The 19,267-nt window shown below is 46.6% G+C and overlaps 1 protein-coding gene and 1 pseudogene across 4 annotated transcripts in view; both read left to right on the forward strand.

Moving 5' to 3' along the window:
• Positions 1-2,230, forward strand: part of Usp32 (ubiquitin specific peptidase 32) — a 135,203-nt gene extending 132,973 nt beyond the window's left edge. For all 4 annotated transcript variants that reach the window (XM_029483333.2, XM_029483332.2, XM_021175608.3 and 1 more), the window contains one exon: positions 69-2,230. In XM_029483333.2, coding sequence (XP_029339193.1) covers positions 69-242 — 174 coding nt within the window. In that variant the 3' untranslated portion in view covers positions 243-2,230. The remainder of the gene's footprint in view (positions 1-68) is intronic.
• A 4,468-nt stretch (positions 2,231-6,698) lies between these two features.
• LOC110306280 (H/ACA ribonucleoprotein complex subunit 2 pseudogene) lies at positions 6,699-7,295 on the forward strand (annotated as a pseudogene).
• Positions 7,296-19,267: the final 11,972 nt, after the last annotated feature.

Below are 19,267 nucleotides of genomic sequence, written 5' to 3' on the forward strand. Positions count from 1 at the left end.
GTTGGCCTTCCTGATAGCACTGAGAGCCCACACAGGCCTGTTGTTAAAGGCAGTTCTTGTCCTTTTAGGAGCTTCACCCTGATGAGATAGACACCGACTCTGCCTACATTCTTTTCTATGAGCAGCAGGGGATAGACTGTGCACAGTTTCTGCCAAAGACAGACGGCAAGAAGATGGCAGACACGAGCAGCATGGACGAAGACTTTGAGTCTGACTACAAGAAGTACTGTGTGCTACAGTAAAGCTACACTTGCGCTGCTACTGGGCTGCTGGGAAGGGAGGTGACCCCTTGTAGCTGGCATTTGGTAGAACCATCCCTGAAAAGCAGGCTACGTGTAGTTATTTTATCCTGTGACCTGAAGCACAAAATAAAGTCCTAATTAAAATAGCAGTCAACTTTAAGAATAGTAATAATTTTGTTTTGAAGTCTCTTACAAGCTGTCTGGTAGAGAACTTTCAGGCAGATCCCACCATTAGCCTGTAAACAAGAGGGTTTGGCACCAATCACCTGGGACCAATTAAGAATTTAGTTGTGCTTGTCCAAATAATGAACAAACTTGTAGTGAGTATAGAGTTTACCAATAATCATAATAGGATACTAAGAATTTCCTTGGAATCAAAGTTAAAAACAAACAAACAAAAAAAACCATAATACCGTAATGTTGTCTGGGGACAACATGATATGCTACCTCCTTTTTCCTGAAGTTTCATTCCGTTGTGTTACAAATGGAGAAAGCAAGACCATGCAGGAATGCAAACAGTTCTTAGGTATGGACACAAAGAGTTTTCAGTTTTTTGAACCATTTCCCCTTTCTCTCTGTGTCTTTCTTGTTTTTTGTTCTTGTTGGTTTTGTGTTTGAAACAGTGATTGGTGGCAGAGGCATATGACGGTCAGTCTGAACCGAAGAGTCTCTGAAGACTATGTGCCTTCTACCCACACTCAGTTCTGAGAACCAGGAGAAAGGAAAGGCAGCCATGGTGTCCAGCTCAGATGGCCCTCCTGTAGAGGCGCACTGCTGGGTGTGGCAGCTGCCACAGAGTTTGCACCATAGGTCCCAAGCTGATGTTGCACACAGCTTCTAGGAAGGTAGGCGGCTGCAAAGCCAGATTGTTTCCTGTTAGTGGTGGGATTGTTTTCCCCTTTGTTTCTCGTTTTGCACTTTAAAAGAGAGAACACATGCAAACAACTGTGCTTGTACTTTAATGGCTCTAAGGGCTATAAATTAACTCCATTAGCGTGTAAAATTTAAAAACAAAAATACATCCAACATTAATAGTTCCTAAGAATTAAGAAACTCTGGGTTTAGAAAGCAAACTCTAGTTGTTTGCCTGTCTGTTTCTTACCAACTTTTTTTTTTTTTTTTTTTTTTTTGCACTGGTCATCAGAAGTTTCTTTGCTCACTTTTTTTTTTCTAACTATTCAAAACTGGAACAAAAGTATAAATGTTATTTATTTCCGGCAGCATTTTTCCCTGTGTTGTGTTTTAGTATATAGTTAAAAGAAATGTTCACCTATTTTTGGTCCATTAAAAAAATTCATCAAGACCCTGGGAATTGATTCTGGTTTGTTGTCAGGTCCTCTTACCCCCTTCGTCATGGGTAGTAAATACCAATGTAGTTAGTGTTCATGTTGTGATAGCTGAGAGAAGTAACCGCCTAGTTCTCGGCAGAGTTGGAGCAGTTGTCTTAAACAACTGCCTAGGTTGACCCCCTTCCCAGAAGAGTGAGTATACTTGAAAGGAGGGAGTGGCCTAAAGGAGTGATGCATATGTCATAGATTCAAGGTTTTCAGTGTATGAAATCATCCAGCCCTACCTGGACAAGTTCCATGAAAAAGTAGATTTTCAGTAATTTCCTTACAGATGTTTTAGTTGAACAGGTAGCACAATCTACTAATGTTGTTTGATCTGTGTTTGTTATATTGGTTGTAATTAATTTTTTAATTCAAGAACTAGCAGAAAATTTATTAAATTAACTATTAACGACATTCACCTTGTAAATTTCTGTATAAAACTTGTTGACAATGCACTGACTTTAGGAAGACATTAATGTACATAGAGTGTAAATAAGAAAGTGTTGATGTACTGAAATATGAACTGTATAAAAGTATTGGTCATTGTATATGGCGTGTACCTGTTTATCTGTAACTATTACCCAAACAAATTAAATACTGCAGATGTCCAATGTGGTTTTTCCTTGTACAAGTAAACACAAAAAGTCTGTTTCTTCAGCCTTTCTCTCTGTGATCCTGTTTTAATTCTTCTGTGTGCATAAAATCAATCCTATTTACAGAGAGGATGTTTCACTTTAGAGGGGATAGAAACTGTTGAGGTACAAAGATGAACCTGCAGTGACCGGGTGAATGTTACTTAAATTTGGCTCACATTCACAGGGTATGGTGCAGGTATAAACTGAAAATTCACAAGAGAGATGGTTTTCATACTAATCAAGATATAAGATGAGGGGCCGGGCGTGGTGGCACGCCTTTAATCCCAGCACTTGGGAGGCAGAGGCAGGCGGATTTCTGAGTTCGAGGCCAGCCTGGTCTTCAGAGTGAGTTCCAGGACAGCCAGGGCTACACAGAGAAACCCTGTCTCGAAAAAAGAAACAAAAACAAACAAACAAACAAAAATAAAAGATATAAGATGGAGAAACTTCCATTTCTATAATACTTTGAAATGAACCTAATTATAGGGACAAGGGGTTAGAGCACTAAGAAACTAGAAATGTCCCTGGTTGCTTTTTCTTAAGATTTCTTTTAGCCGGGCGTGGTGGCGCACGCCTTTAATCCCCGCACTCGGGAGGCAGAGGCAGGCGGATTTCTGAGTTCGAGGCCAGCCTGGTCTACAAAGTGAGTTCCAGGACAGCCAGAGCTACACAGAGAAACCCTGTCTCGAAAAACCACAAAAAAAAAAAAAAAAAAAAGATTTCTTTTAATGCTGGTCATGGTGGCACATGCTTTTAGTCTCAGCACTGGGGAAGCAGAGGCAGGCAGATCTTTGTGAGTTCAAGGCCAGCTTGATCTACACAAAGCAAGTTCTAGGGCAGCCATGTCTACACAGAGAAACTCTGTCTTGAAACCCTCCCAAATAATTACTTTGTTTTGTTTTGTTTATATGTCTGTCTGAGATGTATATGGTTGTCCAAGGGAGGCAGAAAAAGCTGTTGATTTCCCTGGAGTGGAGGTTGATGAGCCCCTGAGAGATACTGGATACGAAGCCCCAGTCCCTCTAAAACAGCAGCAAATGCTTTAACCACTGAGTCAACATTCCAGCACCATAAAACTTATTTTATGTTTAATTATGTGTACTTGTGTGTATATATGAGATATGCCATGTTTGAGTGCAGGTACCCATGGAGTTGAGACGAGGTCATGGGATGCCTGAAGCTGAGTTACAGTGGTTGTGAGCTACCGCTTGTGAGTGCTGGGAACCAAAGGTGGGTCTTCTGCAAGAGCAACAAGCAGTAGCCTTCTCTGTAGCACCACCGCTGTCTTTCTAAGAACTCTCCAAAGACACTTTGGCATTTTTACTAACAATGAAGAGCTAGAGCTGTCAATTACCCTGTAGTAATTTTGTTCCTACAGTAATTTTATTTACCTCGAAAATTAGATATTTACCTCAAATATCTAATAAATACTCAAGTTTACAGGAAGTGAAATACATAAATTTCATGTAAGTACTCAGTGAAAAAGCCTGTCCCCATGATGTGTGGTCCTGTTTTGCAGGGTGATTTGGGAGTGTTTTGTTGTTTTGCTTTTGTTTTTTAAGCCTTAACTATATTGGTACTAAGAAAATTTAATGACAGTTCACATTCTTCAGAAATAAGCATACATATTAAACATACAAGTGAACTATTGAATCAGTAGCAACTGCACTTGGAAGAGCAAACAGGAAAACAGGATTTCTAGATCCCAGAAAGCCCTAAGAATGAGCACAGCTTTTCAAGTACCAGTCTGCATTGCCAGCTTTAAAGGCCTTGAGGAGCCAGTGAGTGAGTCCTTCTGAGCATCCTCATTTAGAGGGCCTCTGGCTCCGAGGACTCTTCACCACTTGGTGGTATTACTTAACTTTTTTTTTCTTCCTTGCAGTCTCCTTGAATTGGAGCAAGTAGTTGACTTGTCATGTTTCTGGCTACCTTTTAAACATTATTACATAATTTATTATGGGCCAGGATGTACACATGTGGAAATCAGAGTAGAGTTTGCAAGATTTGTTTTTTCCCTTTGGCCCTGTGGGTCCAAAGGGGATCGAACTTAATTAAAGCTTGGTGGCAAGGGTCTTTACTGAACCACCTTGCCAGTCTCTACCCACTCCCCATCTCACCCCTGCCCAGCTACTTTAAAGGTTGAGTATAGGAGCCCCCTGGAATGAGCCAGGATGCAGAGCTTGAGAAACAGTGATCTCAGTGTTACCTGATAATGTACCAGTGGGCTCCTTAACGTTTATACCGTAAAGTCAGAAACGCCATTCCTCTGTAGTTAGAGACCTGACCAGGGCAAATCAACTAAAAGAAGCCATCCTTAGGTCACTTTTATCTCAGGGTAGATTCAAACTATCTATGTAGCCAAGGATTGCCTTGAATTCCTGGTTCTGTTCTACCTGCAGAATACTGGGATTCCAAGCAGACACCATGTCTGGATTATGCAGTGCTGAGGTTCAGGGCTTCCCTGACTCCAGGGCTTCCTGCATGCTAGGCAAGCACTCTACCCACTAAACCACATCCCCAGGCCCTATTTAGAAGATCTGTTTGCGTATGCTATGTGTGTTCCACTGGTTACTGAACAACTCTCAGCATGCATAGCTCTGTGAGGTTTGAACTTCATCCCTTTTTATGGATGACTTTGAAACTAGATGAGGTTAAATCACCTGCCCAAGTTGTTGGTGTCCCACTGGTAGAGTGTTTTGAGCTGGATGCAAACCAAGATTCGAGGAGGAGACAGAATGGAATCAAACCCAGTTGCTGCTTTGTACCCCATTCCTGGGAAAATGGTCGACCTACAATGAGTTTCTGTAGCTTCCTCTTTGACAAGGTCACTAAGCCCTTGACTACTTCACAATGCAGTGATAGCACAATGAACATGAACAGTCAGCTGCACTTGTGCAAATACAGCATTGCAGCATCAGGAGAGGAAGTGGGTATCCTAATAGCAAAGCCTCCCCCAGTTCCTGGAAGATGACAAGGCCTCAAATCCAGGAAGTCTGCAGTGGCTCCTGAGGGACACTTAACATCTTAGATTTGTTCCTTGCCTGTGGTGGCCCAGGGACCTCAGGAAGTAGATAGAAGAAGAAAGAGGGGAGTAGAGGGGGAGATGGGACCAGGAAAAGAAAAGGACTCTGGCTAGGGTAAAAGTCACTTGTTCCCAGTTGCATTCTGGAGCACCTGTGACAGAAATCTAGGAAAGGCAAGCAAGTGAGTTTCCTGGAGATGGCCTACCATTTGGCATGGCTGTGATGGACGCACCCTGGAGAGGCACAGCCCCAGAGACTTTGTCCCAGGATTGCTTCTCACTGCTGATAAGCCTTTCCTGTCACTGTTACACAGCCTGATGATTCCTGGGCATCAGCCCACCCCATTGGGTAAATTTCCTGCAGATCAACATGAAGATGAACTTTGATGAATTAATGCTGTTTAGATGAATTAATGACTTTATAGAATTCCTAATTTGATTCAAATAATTTTAGGAAGAAAGTTTAAGGAGATGGTTTTAGTTGTTTTGCCAGAAAGATGTAATACAGTTAAAATCAAGAATAGGATGAGGCTGGGCATGGTGGCGCACGCCTTTAATCCCAGCACTTGGGAGGCAGAGGCAGGTAGATTTCTGAGTTCAAGGCCAGCCTGTTCTACAGAGTGAGTTCCAGGACAGCCAGGGCTACACAGAGAAACCCTGTCTCGAAAAACAAAATAAAACAACATAAAAAGATTAGAATGTGTTCCCTCCTCAAAGAATAATAAGTAAAGGCCTAACAATAAGGAATGCAATGAGCTTTCATAAATGCACTAAGAAGAGAAATAGGCTTGGGACAGATTTGTGATCAAGGAAAAACATTCACTCTTGTCCAGTCCAAGGATGAGGCCACAGGTGTGCACTGTGATAAAGCAAGACCATGTGTATCTGTTGCTTTGAACTTATAATGAGCTTATAAAATGAAACATTGTTTGGAACTTACTATTGATACCCTTCTATAACTCTCTGTAACATTGTATCTGTGAGGTGATTTTTATAAAGAATTTTTAAGAAAGTAAAAAAAAAAAGGGCTGAGAAAAAATAAAGTGTGACTATTGGGGCTCTTCAGCATTCACCAAATGTATGTCTGTTTGTTTGTATGTATGTATGTACATATATACAGATGTATGAACATACATGCAGTGCTCAAAGAAGCCAGAAGAGGGCAACCCTGGAACTGGAGTTACACACGGTTGTGAATCACCATGTCAGTCCTCTCCTAGGAAGGAAACCCAGGTCCTCTGTGAGAGCAGCCAGTGCTCATCTATCTGCTCTGTCCCCTGAGAGGTGTCAATTTTGGATGGAGGTCTGCCATTTCTACCATCATCAACAGGGAGAGGGACGCACCAGGAATGGTAGTACTGTACCAGTACTTGGGAGGCAGAGACAGATAGATCTCTGTCTCTTTGAAGCAAGCCTAGTTTACAAAGTGAGACCCTATCTTCTTAAAAAATAAATAGGAGTTTCTAAGATGACCAAAATAAAGGCCGCTCCCGAGGAGTCCGAGGCGCAGGCGGAGGGCTGCAGCGAGGAGCGCACGTACAAAGAGCTGCTGGTCAACCTGAACCCCATCGCGCAGCCCCTGGCTTCCCGCCGCCTGACGCGCAAACTCAACAAGTGTATCAAGAAGGCTGTGAAGCAGAAGCAGATTCGTCGCGGGGTGAAGGAGGTTCAGAAGTTTGTCAACAAGGGCGAGAAAGGGATCATGGTTTTGGCAGAAGATACATTGCCGATTGAGGTGTACTGCCATCTTCCAGTTCTGTGAGAGGACCAGAACTTGCCCTACGTCTACATCCCCTCTAAGACAGACTTGGGTGCAGCCACGGGCTCCAAGCGTCCCACTTGTGTGATCATGGTGAAGCCCCATGAAGAATATCAGGAGACCTACGACAAGTGCCTGGAGGAGGTGCAGGCACTGCCTACACCTCTGTGAGAGACTTGGGCTGCAACCCAGCCCCTTTCCAAGAGATCTGGCTGGCTGCAGGCAGCTGCCCACCCTAACAGCATCTCCCAGATGGCTTGCTGTGTGAGTCTTCCCAGGCAGCTCCAGCAGCTGTTGTTGGAGGTGGAGCCTGCATCTCTGCCATCATTGCCATCTCCTCATGAGCTTTGATGAAGACAGTTCCAAGAATATGGGATAGAAGTAAATGCTAAGGCGAAAACGTGAAATAAATAAATAAATAAATAAATAAATAAATAAATAAATTTTAAAAAGGAAAGAAGAGAAAGCTAAAGTTGGGCTCAATACCATACAGAAGAGGCACTTCTGGCTCTTCCTATGGAACTCAGCAGTTAGCCTCAAAAATCTGCAGACAGCTGGGGAGTTAGCCTGGTGTGTGCTGGCCTGCCGTGATAGCCGGATGGACATATGGTATTTGTGTTAAAGCCCAGGCTGCTGGGGATCAACCTCTGGGGACAAGGGGTCCAACTCAATTGTTCTCCCTCCCTTCTCAGGGAGGGCCAGGAAGGAAAGGAAGGAGAAGCTATTGTCCTCAGTGGGTTAAGCATCATCAGGTAGCCTGGCTGGCATGGGGCCAGTGGGAACGCTTTGATAGGCACTCTGATATCCTTCAAGGTTCACTTGAACCCCTGTGTTCCCCATGCTGCCTCTGAGACTGCTGTAAATCTCTGATAAGATACTATCAAGTGTGCAAAAGGCCAGCACTGATACCACAGGGTAAACCGAGATCTGCTCCACTCTCCACTACCATGCAGGGTTTCGCTGTATAGCTATGGCTCTCCTGAAACTTACTCTGTAGACCAGAATGGCTTCAAACTCACAGAGATCTGCTTCCCTTTGCCTCTCAAGCACATGTGCCACTACACTCGACACACGTGGTGTTCATACATGCTAATAAAACAGTCACACACATAAAATATAAATTATTATTATTATTATTATTTAAAGCAGAAAATGACCAATCATGACTAATTTGGTGTCTAGGGAAGTAGCCAATGTCAACTTGAAAAAAACTCTAAACTCCTTGTGTGACTTGGGAAGAAATGTTAAAAATCAGCCTGCTGCACTGCCTGACTAGCATCCTTAGCACCCATCTGGTAGGACAGCACAGGCTCTGTGCCTGCAGTCTTGAGACATCTCATCCACAGTTCGTTTGCATTGATCCTGGGCTCATCTATTCTCATCAAACTCCAAACATTGGCATCTGCTGTCATACTCCATCTCTGCTGCAGATGTTATCCTTGCTACCGTGAATCCTACCCATACCCTCTGCAAACCCCCACTTCCCTCTAATCACTGAAGGCAGCCCCCAGGGCATATCTCATACACACTCTTTTACTAAAATTTAATTTTATTATTTTATGTGTATGAGTGCTTCACCTGCATGTACACATCTGCACCACATATGTGCCTGGAACCCAAGGAGGTGGTGAGCCTCCACATGGGTGCTGCAAATTAAACCTAGGTCCTTTGCAAGAACAAGTGCTCTTAACCACTGAGCCAACTCTCCAGCTCCTCCAACACACTCTGAAAGTAGTTCTATCAGTTGCCATGTAGTGTCTACTGCGCATGCCTGCTTCATCTTCAGGGTGCTCCCTAACTAAAAACACTATTACTGGCCCCTCAACACCTCACAGACTGGGCACCTCCTACTTCATTGCAGTGTTCCCAAAGCAAAGCTGCGGTCCCCACATGTTACTGTCTTAATGAAATCACTGCTTTGTGAGTATCTTTCTGATTCTTGCTACTGTAATGAAATGCCTGAGTCAAACTGCTTTAAAAAGCAGAGGTTTACTTACACTATTGGTTCTAGACATACTAGATTAAAGGGGTGGCAGAACTGGAACTGAGACTGTGGGGGGGGGGTGTCTGGTTTTGGTTTCTCTTTTCTCTTATAAATCTCTCATTATTTAGTTATGGGGAGATTTCACGCTGATAACCTTATCTACTCCTAATCACCTTTCTTTTCTTTCTTTCTTTCTTTCTTTCTTTCTTTCTTTCTTTCTTTTCTTAAAGATTTATTTATTAGATGTAAGTACACTGTAGCTGTCTTCAGACACCCCAGATCTCATTACAGATGTTGTGAGCCACCATATGGTTGCTGGAGTTTGAACTCAGGACCTTCAAAAGAGCAGTGAATGCTCTAACCACTGAGCCGTCCCTCCAGCCCCCACTAATCACCCTTCAAAAGCCCCAACTTTTTACAATGTGCTGTCTAATTTGGGAGGGTGCATGTGGCTGCACATAAATATGCATGTATCTATGTAGAGACCACTGGCCCAGAGCTCACCAATTAGGCTAGAATGGCTGGCTAGTGAGCCCTCAGGGATCCTCCTGTCTCTGCCTCCCAGCAGTAGAATTACAAAAACACATCACCATGGCTGCCAATCTTATGTGGGTGCTGGGATTGAATTCAGATCCTCCTACATGGTGATCCCTTTACTAGCTGAACTATCTTTCTGGTCCCACCAATGTCCTACTTCTTATTTAATTGATTAACTTATTAGTAGGTGAGGGAGGGAATACACAGCACGGGGATAGAGTTTCAGGGGTTGGTCTTTCTCCTGTCTTGATGAGGCAGGATCTCTCTTGGTGTATCTGCTCCTACAGAATACTATCCTGTCTCTTCTAAGTTCACTGGAGGAGCACTGGGATGACAGATGTATGCCACCACATCAGGCCTTTATGTAAGTTCTGGGGATTGAACTTGGGTCGTCAGGCTAGCACAGCAAGCAATACCTGCTTAACCCCAGTAGCCCCACTCCTAGACACAGAGACAGACTGTTTCTGCCATGCCTTTAATGTTACTGCCTCACCTGTGAGCCCTTTCAGAACACACCAAACCCCTATCCAAACTCCAGCACCCCATGCTAGTTTCATCTGCCTCAGAACTCCAACGTGAATCCAAGAGAAAAACAGGACTTCACACCTCTCCTCTGCAGTTCGGAAGTTTGACTCAGACCCTTGTCACATCCAAACCTATTCCCTCATGGGAGTGTCCCGAGAAGCCGGAAGCAATCTCAAGACAAGTCCATCCTATCCCACATCGGGCAGTTCCTCCTGTCACCTAACTCACGCCAGAATGTGGGTGGTCAGCTTAAGGTACATCGAAACTCCACTTTGACCAGCAGCCAGACACCGAGAGCAGAACACATTACCAAAGCCTCCCGGAGCACAATGATCACATAGCAGATTCCCTGAGGACACAGAGAGCAGAAGCACTGAAGATCAAACATCTCCTATGCCCAGGCACCATGTGTGGAAACAGGTGTTCAAACTGCAGTAGGACCAAGTTGATTATGTCTGCCACTGAGGGCAAGACAGCATAAACAGGCCTCAGAAAGCCGGGCTTATCCCAGGATTTCCCAGCGAGCAAGGTAAATATTTGGTTCCAGACCCAGAATGATGTCTGATAATCCCATTTCCTCCTGTCAGTTCTCCCTCATTCACCCATCCTGCAAACTCTGTTGTGCCTGCCCTGCTCTGTGTGGTCGGTGTTGACCTAGTCAGTGACACTCGTGAGTGATCCTTCCTTCGGGGTGGGAGGAACAGAGAACTGAAAGCAACATAAAGTGGAGCTCCTGCCGGGTCTGAGCTGCTGTGCAGGGTTGAGACAGAGCAGAGCATTCAGCTCTGGGTGGGCAACATGTCCTGGCCTGGTGGTTCCTATGGTCCCCTTTCTCTCCAAGTGGTACTCCCAGAAGGAACTCTCAGGCCAGCAGCAGTTTAAGGGAGCAGCCCAGCGGGGACTGTGGGCTTTGTAGATCTGTGCTGAGCTACCAGCTTACTCATTATCCAGCCAAGGAGGTGGTGCCCCTTTGCTTCTCCAAGAGCCTGTTTTCTCTGAAAGCGTGTTCTATAGCTCAGATCAGCAGCATCTCCCACAGGCTTAACATTTGAATGATGGTTCCCCAGCTTGCAGCGCCTTGCAGTGCCATTTAGGATGCAGTGGAGCCTTTTCGAGGTGGGGCATGACTCATGGAAGCCCCTGGAGCCCAGCCTTTGAAGGTAATACCCGTCCCTGGTTCCAAGTAGGTCTTGCTTCCCAATTGGTCCCACCCATGGCCACACAGAGAAGGAGCTACAGACGGAAACTCTGGATCACATCCTCCCAACTGTAAGCCAAATGAGTCTGTCTTTCTAATATTGTTTCTGTCCAGTATGGCAGTCACAGGGACACAGAAATAAGTAACATACCTAGAGATTCTAGAGAGCAAACTTGAGTTCCAAAGTTCCACTATTTGCTTTCCGTGTGTCCTATGCACCTAACTGCTTTCACTGAAGATGAAAACAAGTGGGCTAGCCGGGCGTGGTGGCGCACGCCTTTGATTCCAGTACTTGGGAGGCAGAGGCAGGCGGATTTCTGAGTTCGAGGCCAGCCTGGTCTACAAAGTGAGTACCAGGACAGCCAGGGCTACACAGAGAAACCCTGTCTCGAAAAACAAAACAAAACAAAACAAAACAAAAACAAACAAACAAACAAAAATGAAAACAAGCGAACTGGAGTGATGGCTCAGTTGGTTACGAGTGCTGACTGCTCTTCCAGAGGTCCTGAGTTCAATTCCCATCAACCACGTGGTGGCTCACAAACCATCTGTAATGGGATCTCTTCTGGTGTGTGTCTGAAGATAGCTACAGTGTACTCACATAAATAATCTAAAAAACTTAAAAAAAAAAAAGATGATGAAAACAAGCACTCAAGCTTCCATTATTGAACACGAGTTGAGGTGTAAGCGACTTTTAGCTGAATAGGTGCTAAGCTGTTGTCACTATGCCGTCCCACAACTTTCTTCCAGGCTACTGTACTTTTAGAACTTGCCATGTGTTCTACGTTGTTCTGGGAGTGCTGGGCATACAGCTGCTGTGGCATTTATTAATGAGGATCCTTTGGACCTATCTCTGGGGAAAGAAAGTGGAACTAGGAACAGGGAGAAGCAGGATTGTCACATAGGGTCAACGGTGACCTTGACTTCCCCATGGGGAACTCCAGGGCTGGAATGAGCCTCTGGAATCATCTTGAATTGAGCCATGCATCCATCTGAGTCTGGCCATCCCAGAGTGAAGGTGGCCTTGAACAAAGGAGCTGAAGTGTAAAGGCATCTGTGCCCTGTTACTCACAGCCACAGGGGCCACCCTTCCTCAGCAGGGACTGCACCTCACAGTGCCCAACACAGGCAGTAAGCATGGGCTAAGACCTGCCACTGAGAGGAAGCTGTTCCAGTAGTTTCTGCTCTAAAGGTTGCTGTCAGAATCAGTTAGGCAACAGATATAAAGTACCTTGGAAAGGGCCTGGCATAAGATAATGGGTGAATGACTAATGATAGCCAGAGGCAGTAAATGAGATGGAGATTACCAGGTGAGAAGAGCTGGAAGGAGAACTTTGAATTTGGACAGGAGGTACTCAGTTCCCCTTTAGTGACTGCATGGCATCCATCCGGCACTCCAGGCTGTGATGTGAACACACAGCTAAGTGTCTCTTTGGCTTGTAAATGAGCTCTTGGCATCAAGCCCGTCCTCATGGTACCCTAGAGGGTGGCTGGGTGCTGCCTGGGAGTTTTATTACACAGGAGGGCAGTTGTGATGGTGGGTGTTGCCAGAAGGTAGCTGTGAGTCCTCCAGCAGAGCCAGGCTGGCATCAGGCCAAGGCCAAAGGATGAGAAAGAGATCCTGGCCTCTCCCAGCTACTGGGAAACTGCAGGAGGAAATCCACAGGCAGGTGGGCTGCTCCAATGCTCTGTGCCACATAGCCAGCTGCCCTCCTCACAGGTAGCCTCACACCAGAATTGCTCTGCAGGGGAAACCCTTGGGCTAGGTTGCCCTTGGTCTGCTCCTGAAGTCATGGCCAGCAGAAGAGAGGACAGGAAACAGTGGGAGGAGTCTCAGTTAGTAGGTCCCCCAACCCCCACACCTCTTACTCTCTTCTCTATATCTCAGCTTCCCTGCGGTAGGTAGAAATGGAGTAAGGCTACCAGACCTAAAATGTAAAAGTGACAATAAAAATTATCACAGCCATTCGCTTGTGTAGTAGAACTCCTAGGTAGCACCTAGCCGCCCTCCTAGGTCCCATGATGAAGGGCTTGATCCCAGGGTGTTATTTTTAAACCAAAGAGAGCTGGGCAGTGGTGCTGAACACCTTTAATCCCAGCACTTGGGAGGCAGAGGCAGGTGGATTTCTGAGTTGAGGCTAGCCTGGTCTACAGAGTGAGTTCCAGGACATCCAGGGCTATATAAAGAAACCCTGTCTCAACAAAACAAAACAAAACAAAACAAAACAAAACAAAACAAAACAACAAAAAACAAGAAAAAACAACACAAAAAACACAAAAAACAAAGAGACCCATCTGCATGCTCACATCACAGCCTGGAGTGTACTGTCCAGGCACCGCGAGGGGGCATCTGGAGAGAGTTAAGAGTACTTACTGCTCTTCCAGAGAACCAGAACAAGGTTCCAACGCCCATGTCATGCAGCTCACAACCTCCCTGTATCTCCAGTTCCAGGATATCCAATACTCTCTCCTGGCCTCCAAGGTCACCCATATACAGATGGCTTACATGCACACAGTTAAACATACATACACATAAGTAAAAATAAATCTAAAAAAAAAAAAAAATGGAATAACCAGACCTTAGTTAAAGCTAAATTTCAGATAAACAAGAAACAATGTTTTGAGTAAGCATTTCCTAAGTACCATTAAGGATACACCAAGACAGTTCTTAGTTCTCTGAAATCCAAAGGCAGCCGGGCTTCCTTTGTTTACGTAGATGGGCCCAGGCCTTGGCCTGCAAGTCTGAGTGGCAGACTGTGGAAGGGACATCCCCAAGATAGAGAGGAGACTATGAAAAGGGCATCTTTGTTGCCCCTGTGGCTCCCCGGGAAGGCAGAAATGAAGCAGCCACAGTCTGGATAATCCCCTCATGGAGAGAGCTGGTGGGGCTCCAGGGAGGCTCAGCCAGACTCCATTCCTGACCCCACCAGCAAAGGCAGGGACTCCTTTTTCTTGTCCCTGGCATACGGGGTGAAGTCTGTGCAAACATTGGGCTGACACACTTACCTCAGTAGGCACTGGGAGTCCCTGTCCTGAGTGGACAGTGACTTCACAAGGACCCTTGATGTTTGCCCACCGTGAATGGGAGAGGAATGGGAGAGAGGGCCAGCCAGCTCCTACCTGCCGCTTCCTGTCCCCCACCTCCCACCCCCACCCCAGAAGCCCAGGCTGTGGGTCCTGCCTACCCTTTAACACCTTTTCTAAAAAGAACGGTAGTAACTGCCAATACTGAACGTTCTCTCTTGCTCGGGCATGATGTTGTATCTTCAAAGCACCCTCTGAGATGAATGCTGTCAGAATCTCCACTCGAGACAGAAGTAAGAAGATCTTTGAGTTCAAGGCCAGCCTGGTCTATAGGGTGAGCTCCAGAACAACCAGGGCTACACAGAGAGACCCTGTCTCAAAATTAAAAACCAACAAACAAAAACTGGAAACAAGCACGAGCAAACTTTAATCGTAGCAGAGACAGGAGGAGCCTGGTCTACAGAGTGACTCATATATTTAGTGAGACCCTGCCAATAAATTTTTTTAAACTATGAGCTTGGGGATTTAGTTTAATGGTTCAACGTTCTGAGGAAAATAAAAAGACAAAAACAAAAAGTATAGACATTTATATATTTATGTGTGCATGTGTGTGCTTATATGTGGGGGTGGTATACATATTGGGGAACACACAGGCACATGTTATGAATGTGCATGTGGAAGCCAGAGATATCAATTGGTCACCCAGCTTGCTGTTTTCTTTTTAAGTGAATAGGGGTGTGTGTGTGTGTGTGTGTGTGTGTGTGTAGACCAGAGAGGTCAATGTAAGATATCTTTCGCAATCACCCTCTACCCTGCTTTTTTTGAGACAGGATTTCACAACTGAACATGGTGGCGCACACCGTTAATCCCAGCACTCAAGAGTCAGAGGCAGGCTGATCTCTGAATTCTAGGCCAGCCTGGTATACAAAATGAGTTCCAGGTCAGCCTGGGCTGTTACACAGAGAAACCTTATCTCGAGAGAAAAGAAAAAAGGGGTTCACATTGAACCTGTAGCTCACTCTTTGGGCTGGGCAGCCAGCAATCTCCAGGGATCTCCTTGCCTTTGCCTCCCCAGTGCTGGGATCATAGCCAGACACCACTGTGCTAGGGATTAAACTCAACTCTGCAAGCCATCTCAGCAGCCCCCACCTTCTTTAGAGGGCCTCTCCATTTGGAGAGACTGGCTGTCTGCCTCCCTAGCCCTGGAATTACAAGTGAGGGCAGTCACAGCCTGGCTTTCTGACTTGGGTGCTGGGAACCTAACTCGACTCCGGTCCTCGTGATTGCACAGCGCATTTTCCTGACTTACCTCGACAGCTTTCTTCATCCCCACTTAATAGACAAGGAAACGGAGGTTCTGATGACTTAAATTAATGAAGTACCTGGCTAGTTTTCAGTAGAAAAGGATTCCACTCCAGCTCTGCGTGTCTCTGGGAGCCTAGGCTCCAGGGTGTTGGCAACCTACTCCCAGCCTGTTCCTATACCCAGCATCTGTCTTCACTGTATCTGGCCTGTGGTTAGGAATCTTGCAGGAATGGCCTGAGCTGGGCTCCTTCTGCCTGGATCCCCATCTCTAGCCTGAAGGATGTAGTAGCATTGTTGAACCATTAAATCTTGTTGAAAATAGACTGTTCCAATATCCACTCAATAACCCTTCCTGTGTGCTGTGCCTCTAAACAACCTGCAAAGCCAGCAGCAGAGGAAGGAACCAGCTTGTGACTTATCTGTCCTTCAGTTTCTCCTCCAGAGGAAGCCCTTCCCAGAGCCTGCCTACAGCCCACCCCAGAACATCACAGAAGGCCAAGTCTTTGTCCCTGCTCAGATAAACAAACAAAGCAACTGAGACATGTGTACTGCAAAAGGTCCAGGAGCCATGCCCCACCCACAGGCAGGCTTGGCCTTCCTCCCTGGGCAGCAGTAGCCCAGGGTCTATGAGGTCAGTTAGGCAGAAGCTCATTCCAACATCTGGGAATGGATAACTCAAGACTCTGGGGAAGCCTGGCACCCTGCCATTTGGGCCATGAGCTTTTTTTTTTTCTCTCTTCCCACCCAGTACACATAGAAGCTTGGTACCTATGGGTTACCTCCCACGGGAGCAGCGTTCAGTGATGCTCTCCATACGGTTATCCCCTGAAGCCTTGTGACTTAGCAGCCTCACATGAGACCCCCATGACTCTGGATCTGGCAGATCTTCCATTCCTACCTTCTCTTCCCCTCCCATACAGTCAAAATGAGAGCCACAGGAAGAAGACCAGCAAGTGTGCAAAATGAGAGCCAAGATGGGGGAAGTTTATTCTCTTAAGAATCATCTAAACACACGGGAGAGTATTTTTAGCCCACGACTCCTACCGGGATGCCAAACCTAAACACAGGGAAGAAGAGGTGGCCCCTTGGGGATAGAAGCAGCCACTGGAAATAGGGTGGGAAATGGTACAGCAGACCCCACCCTGTCCCTCAGAGTGGCCTGTCTGCCTGGATGGTTTTGACGAAGAAAGTTGGCTATGGACGTTGCAGAGTGACTCTGGGCTGTGGCCCGAGGGTCTGACAGTTTCCTGCCTCTGCTTTACTGCAGCTTCTTTATCCATGCAATGGAAGAAGACCTCACTCACAAAATGGTAGAGCAGCCCATAGTCAGCACATAGTAGGCTTTCAATAAGTGTGCTTTATAGTCTGTGCTGAGAACCTTCCAGAAATGGGCCAATGGACCTCAGAGAAGTCTTTGTGCTTTCCCCAGGCTCGGCATCTGCAGGGAATCACACATGTGCAAGTGTGTGTGTGTGTGTGTGTGTGTGTGTGTGTGCATCCAATGCAACCAGCTAAGGAGATGAATAAAAGTGAAAGTCAGGATTGGGGAGGGGGCAGACAGACTAGACCTCCCTTGTAAATAAAGAACAATTAATTAGTAGGCCTATTACCCATGGAGAGAACTGCCTTATGAGGCAGGCAGGCTGAGTATAAAGGCACTTAGGCCACCTTCTCCAGGTGGGGGTCAGCACAGATCCAATGAGTTTACTCTGAAGAGGAAGCTCTTCAGTGACACACACTGACAGGAAGAAATGTCCCTAAACTATTTGTGTGGGGCCATAGTCAAGAGAGCAAACTCCCCACCTGTGGAGGCCAGCCCCTGAGTAGCTTTGCTAGGAGTGCCTCCAGGACACACAGAGCTAGTCTGAGGCGTGCACAAACACTACCTGACTCTGGCTTCCACTTGGTTTATTATGGGAGACAACCCCGTGCCTTCCACCTGGGGTGGAAAAGCCAGACCTCCTCTGACCCACTTGCAGAGAGTTGGAACTTCCTGGTCAGCTGCTACATTATTCACTGAAGACCACATGGAGGACAAGGTTATAGGGGAGAGGAATGGGGGGGGGTATGAGGGAGAGAAAGGTGGGAAGAGGGGGGAAGTTGTCCAGTGCAGGAACGGCTGTACTGACCTCAGAGCTCAGATTCTAGAGAGGAGGCAGCTGAGAACCCCTGCAGGCCTAGTGGGAACTAAAGGAGAAGAAATGAGCTTGGACCACACACTGCACCGCCCCCCTCCCCGCTGTTGCCATGGCTACACAATACCAACACCGCCATCCCAGCTGCATGGTCATTGGTGAAGCTGGAAGGTACTTATTATTGGTCACAAATAGAAAAGGGTAGTTAGGGGAGTGGGGAATGGCCATCTTACCCTAGGCTGATTGGGGGAGCTGGGGTAATCACCCCCTCCAACTAGTCACCCCCACAGCAGGATCTTCTAGGCCTCAAGTGTCCCAGTGATTTGTATCTTCCTCTAGGGACATGTACCTCAGCTCTAGCTAGAAAAGCCTGGCTCCAGCTCTCCTGTTTGCTCAAGGCCTGTGACCATATAGGCACTTCTTGTGGCTTAGAACTCCAACACTGCTATGGATGGTTGAGTACCATCTTTCCTTCTATCTACACACACGTGCACACACACACACGCACGCACACACATACATACACACACGCACGCACGCACACGCGTGTGCACACACACACACATATACACATACACACACACACCACACACACACACACACACACACACACACACACACACACAGAGTCTCCCTGCTGTTCCTCCTCTAGAGAGACAGTGGGAGGAGGAAGCCTGACTTTCTTCCTGTCGCATCTGCGCATCTGCTGCTGACCTATGAGCAGATCCTGCCTGAGACATGAGCCTAGAAACCTGGGAACTGGTTCTGCCCTGCCCTCATCTCTGCAACCTTTTGGAAGAGCGACATGCTGGTCAGGGATCCGGCATCTACAATGCTCACAAACGGTCCACTCCCACCCCTCTGTTCTTCCCTCCCTCCTCCTCTCCATCCTCCCTGCTGCTTCCTGACAGGAGTCCTCCCTCCCTCCCTCCCTGCCTAAGCACTCATGGCCTCCTTCCCTTGCAGATCCTGGCCCTGACCATCCATGGGTACGGCAACTGCCATTCCTGGTTTGTCTCTCCTTCTGACCTCCCCGGACAGTGTGAGACTTTTGTCAAAGCACTGGGCTGAGAACCTCAGGCCGAGGCATCTCTCTAGTTTGTTTGCTCCTGTAATCTGCCCAGCTTTAGGGCAAGCTCAAGAGGTACTTGAGCAAATGGGTGAGTCCATTCCCCACTACACAGTCCAGTGCTCCATCTGAGGGGTGGGCACCCAGGACCTCAAGTTAGCTCCACTCTGGCTATAATATGTAGCTTTCAGCCAGCCTCTATTCTTGGGTCTCATTCCACCCCCACCCCCCTATCCACCCACCCCATAAAACAAAGAGCCTGGAAGAGAAGCCCTCCGGCTTTTTTTGTGTTTGTGCTCCAAGGTACCTTCAACATCTTTCTGAGGTTGGGTGTGTGTTGATAGAGTATTCACATACATGGGTAGGGTGATTCATGCCTGGTTGGTAGAAATCTCCAGGCTTTAATGTCCCCACCCTGTCATGGAACAGGGCAATTGGAGAGAATTACCAAAAAACAAACAACTAAAAACTTGCCAAGGGTTTTTCTAAAAACATATCCAT

The sequence above is a fragment of the Mus caroli genome, unplaced genomic scaffold (assembly GCF_978045245.1).
Source record: "Mus caroli unplaced genomic scaffold, Mus_caroli_1 scaffold_13, whole genome shotgun sequence".
NCBI lineage: Eukaryota > Metazoa > Chordata > Mammalia > Rodentia > Muridae > Mus > Mus caroli.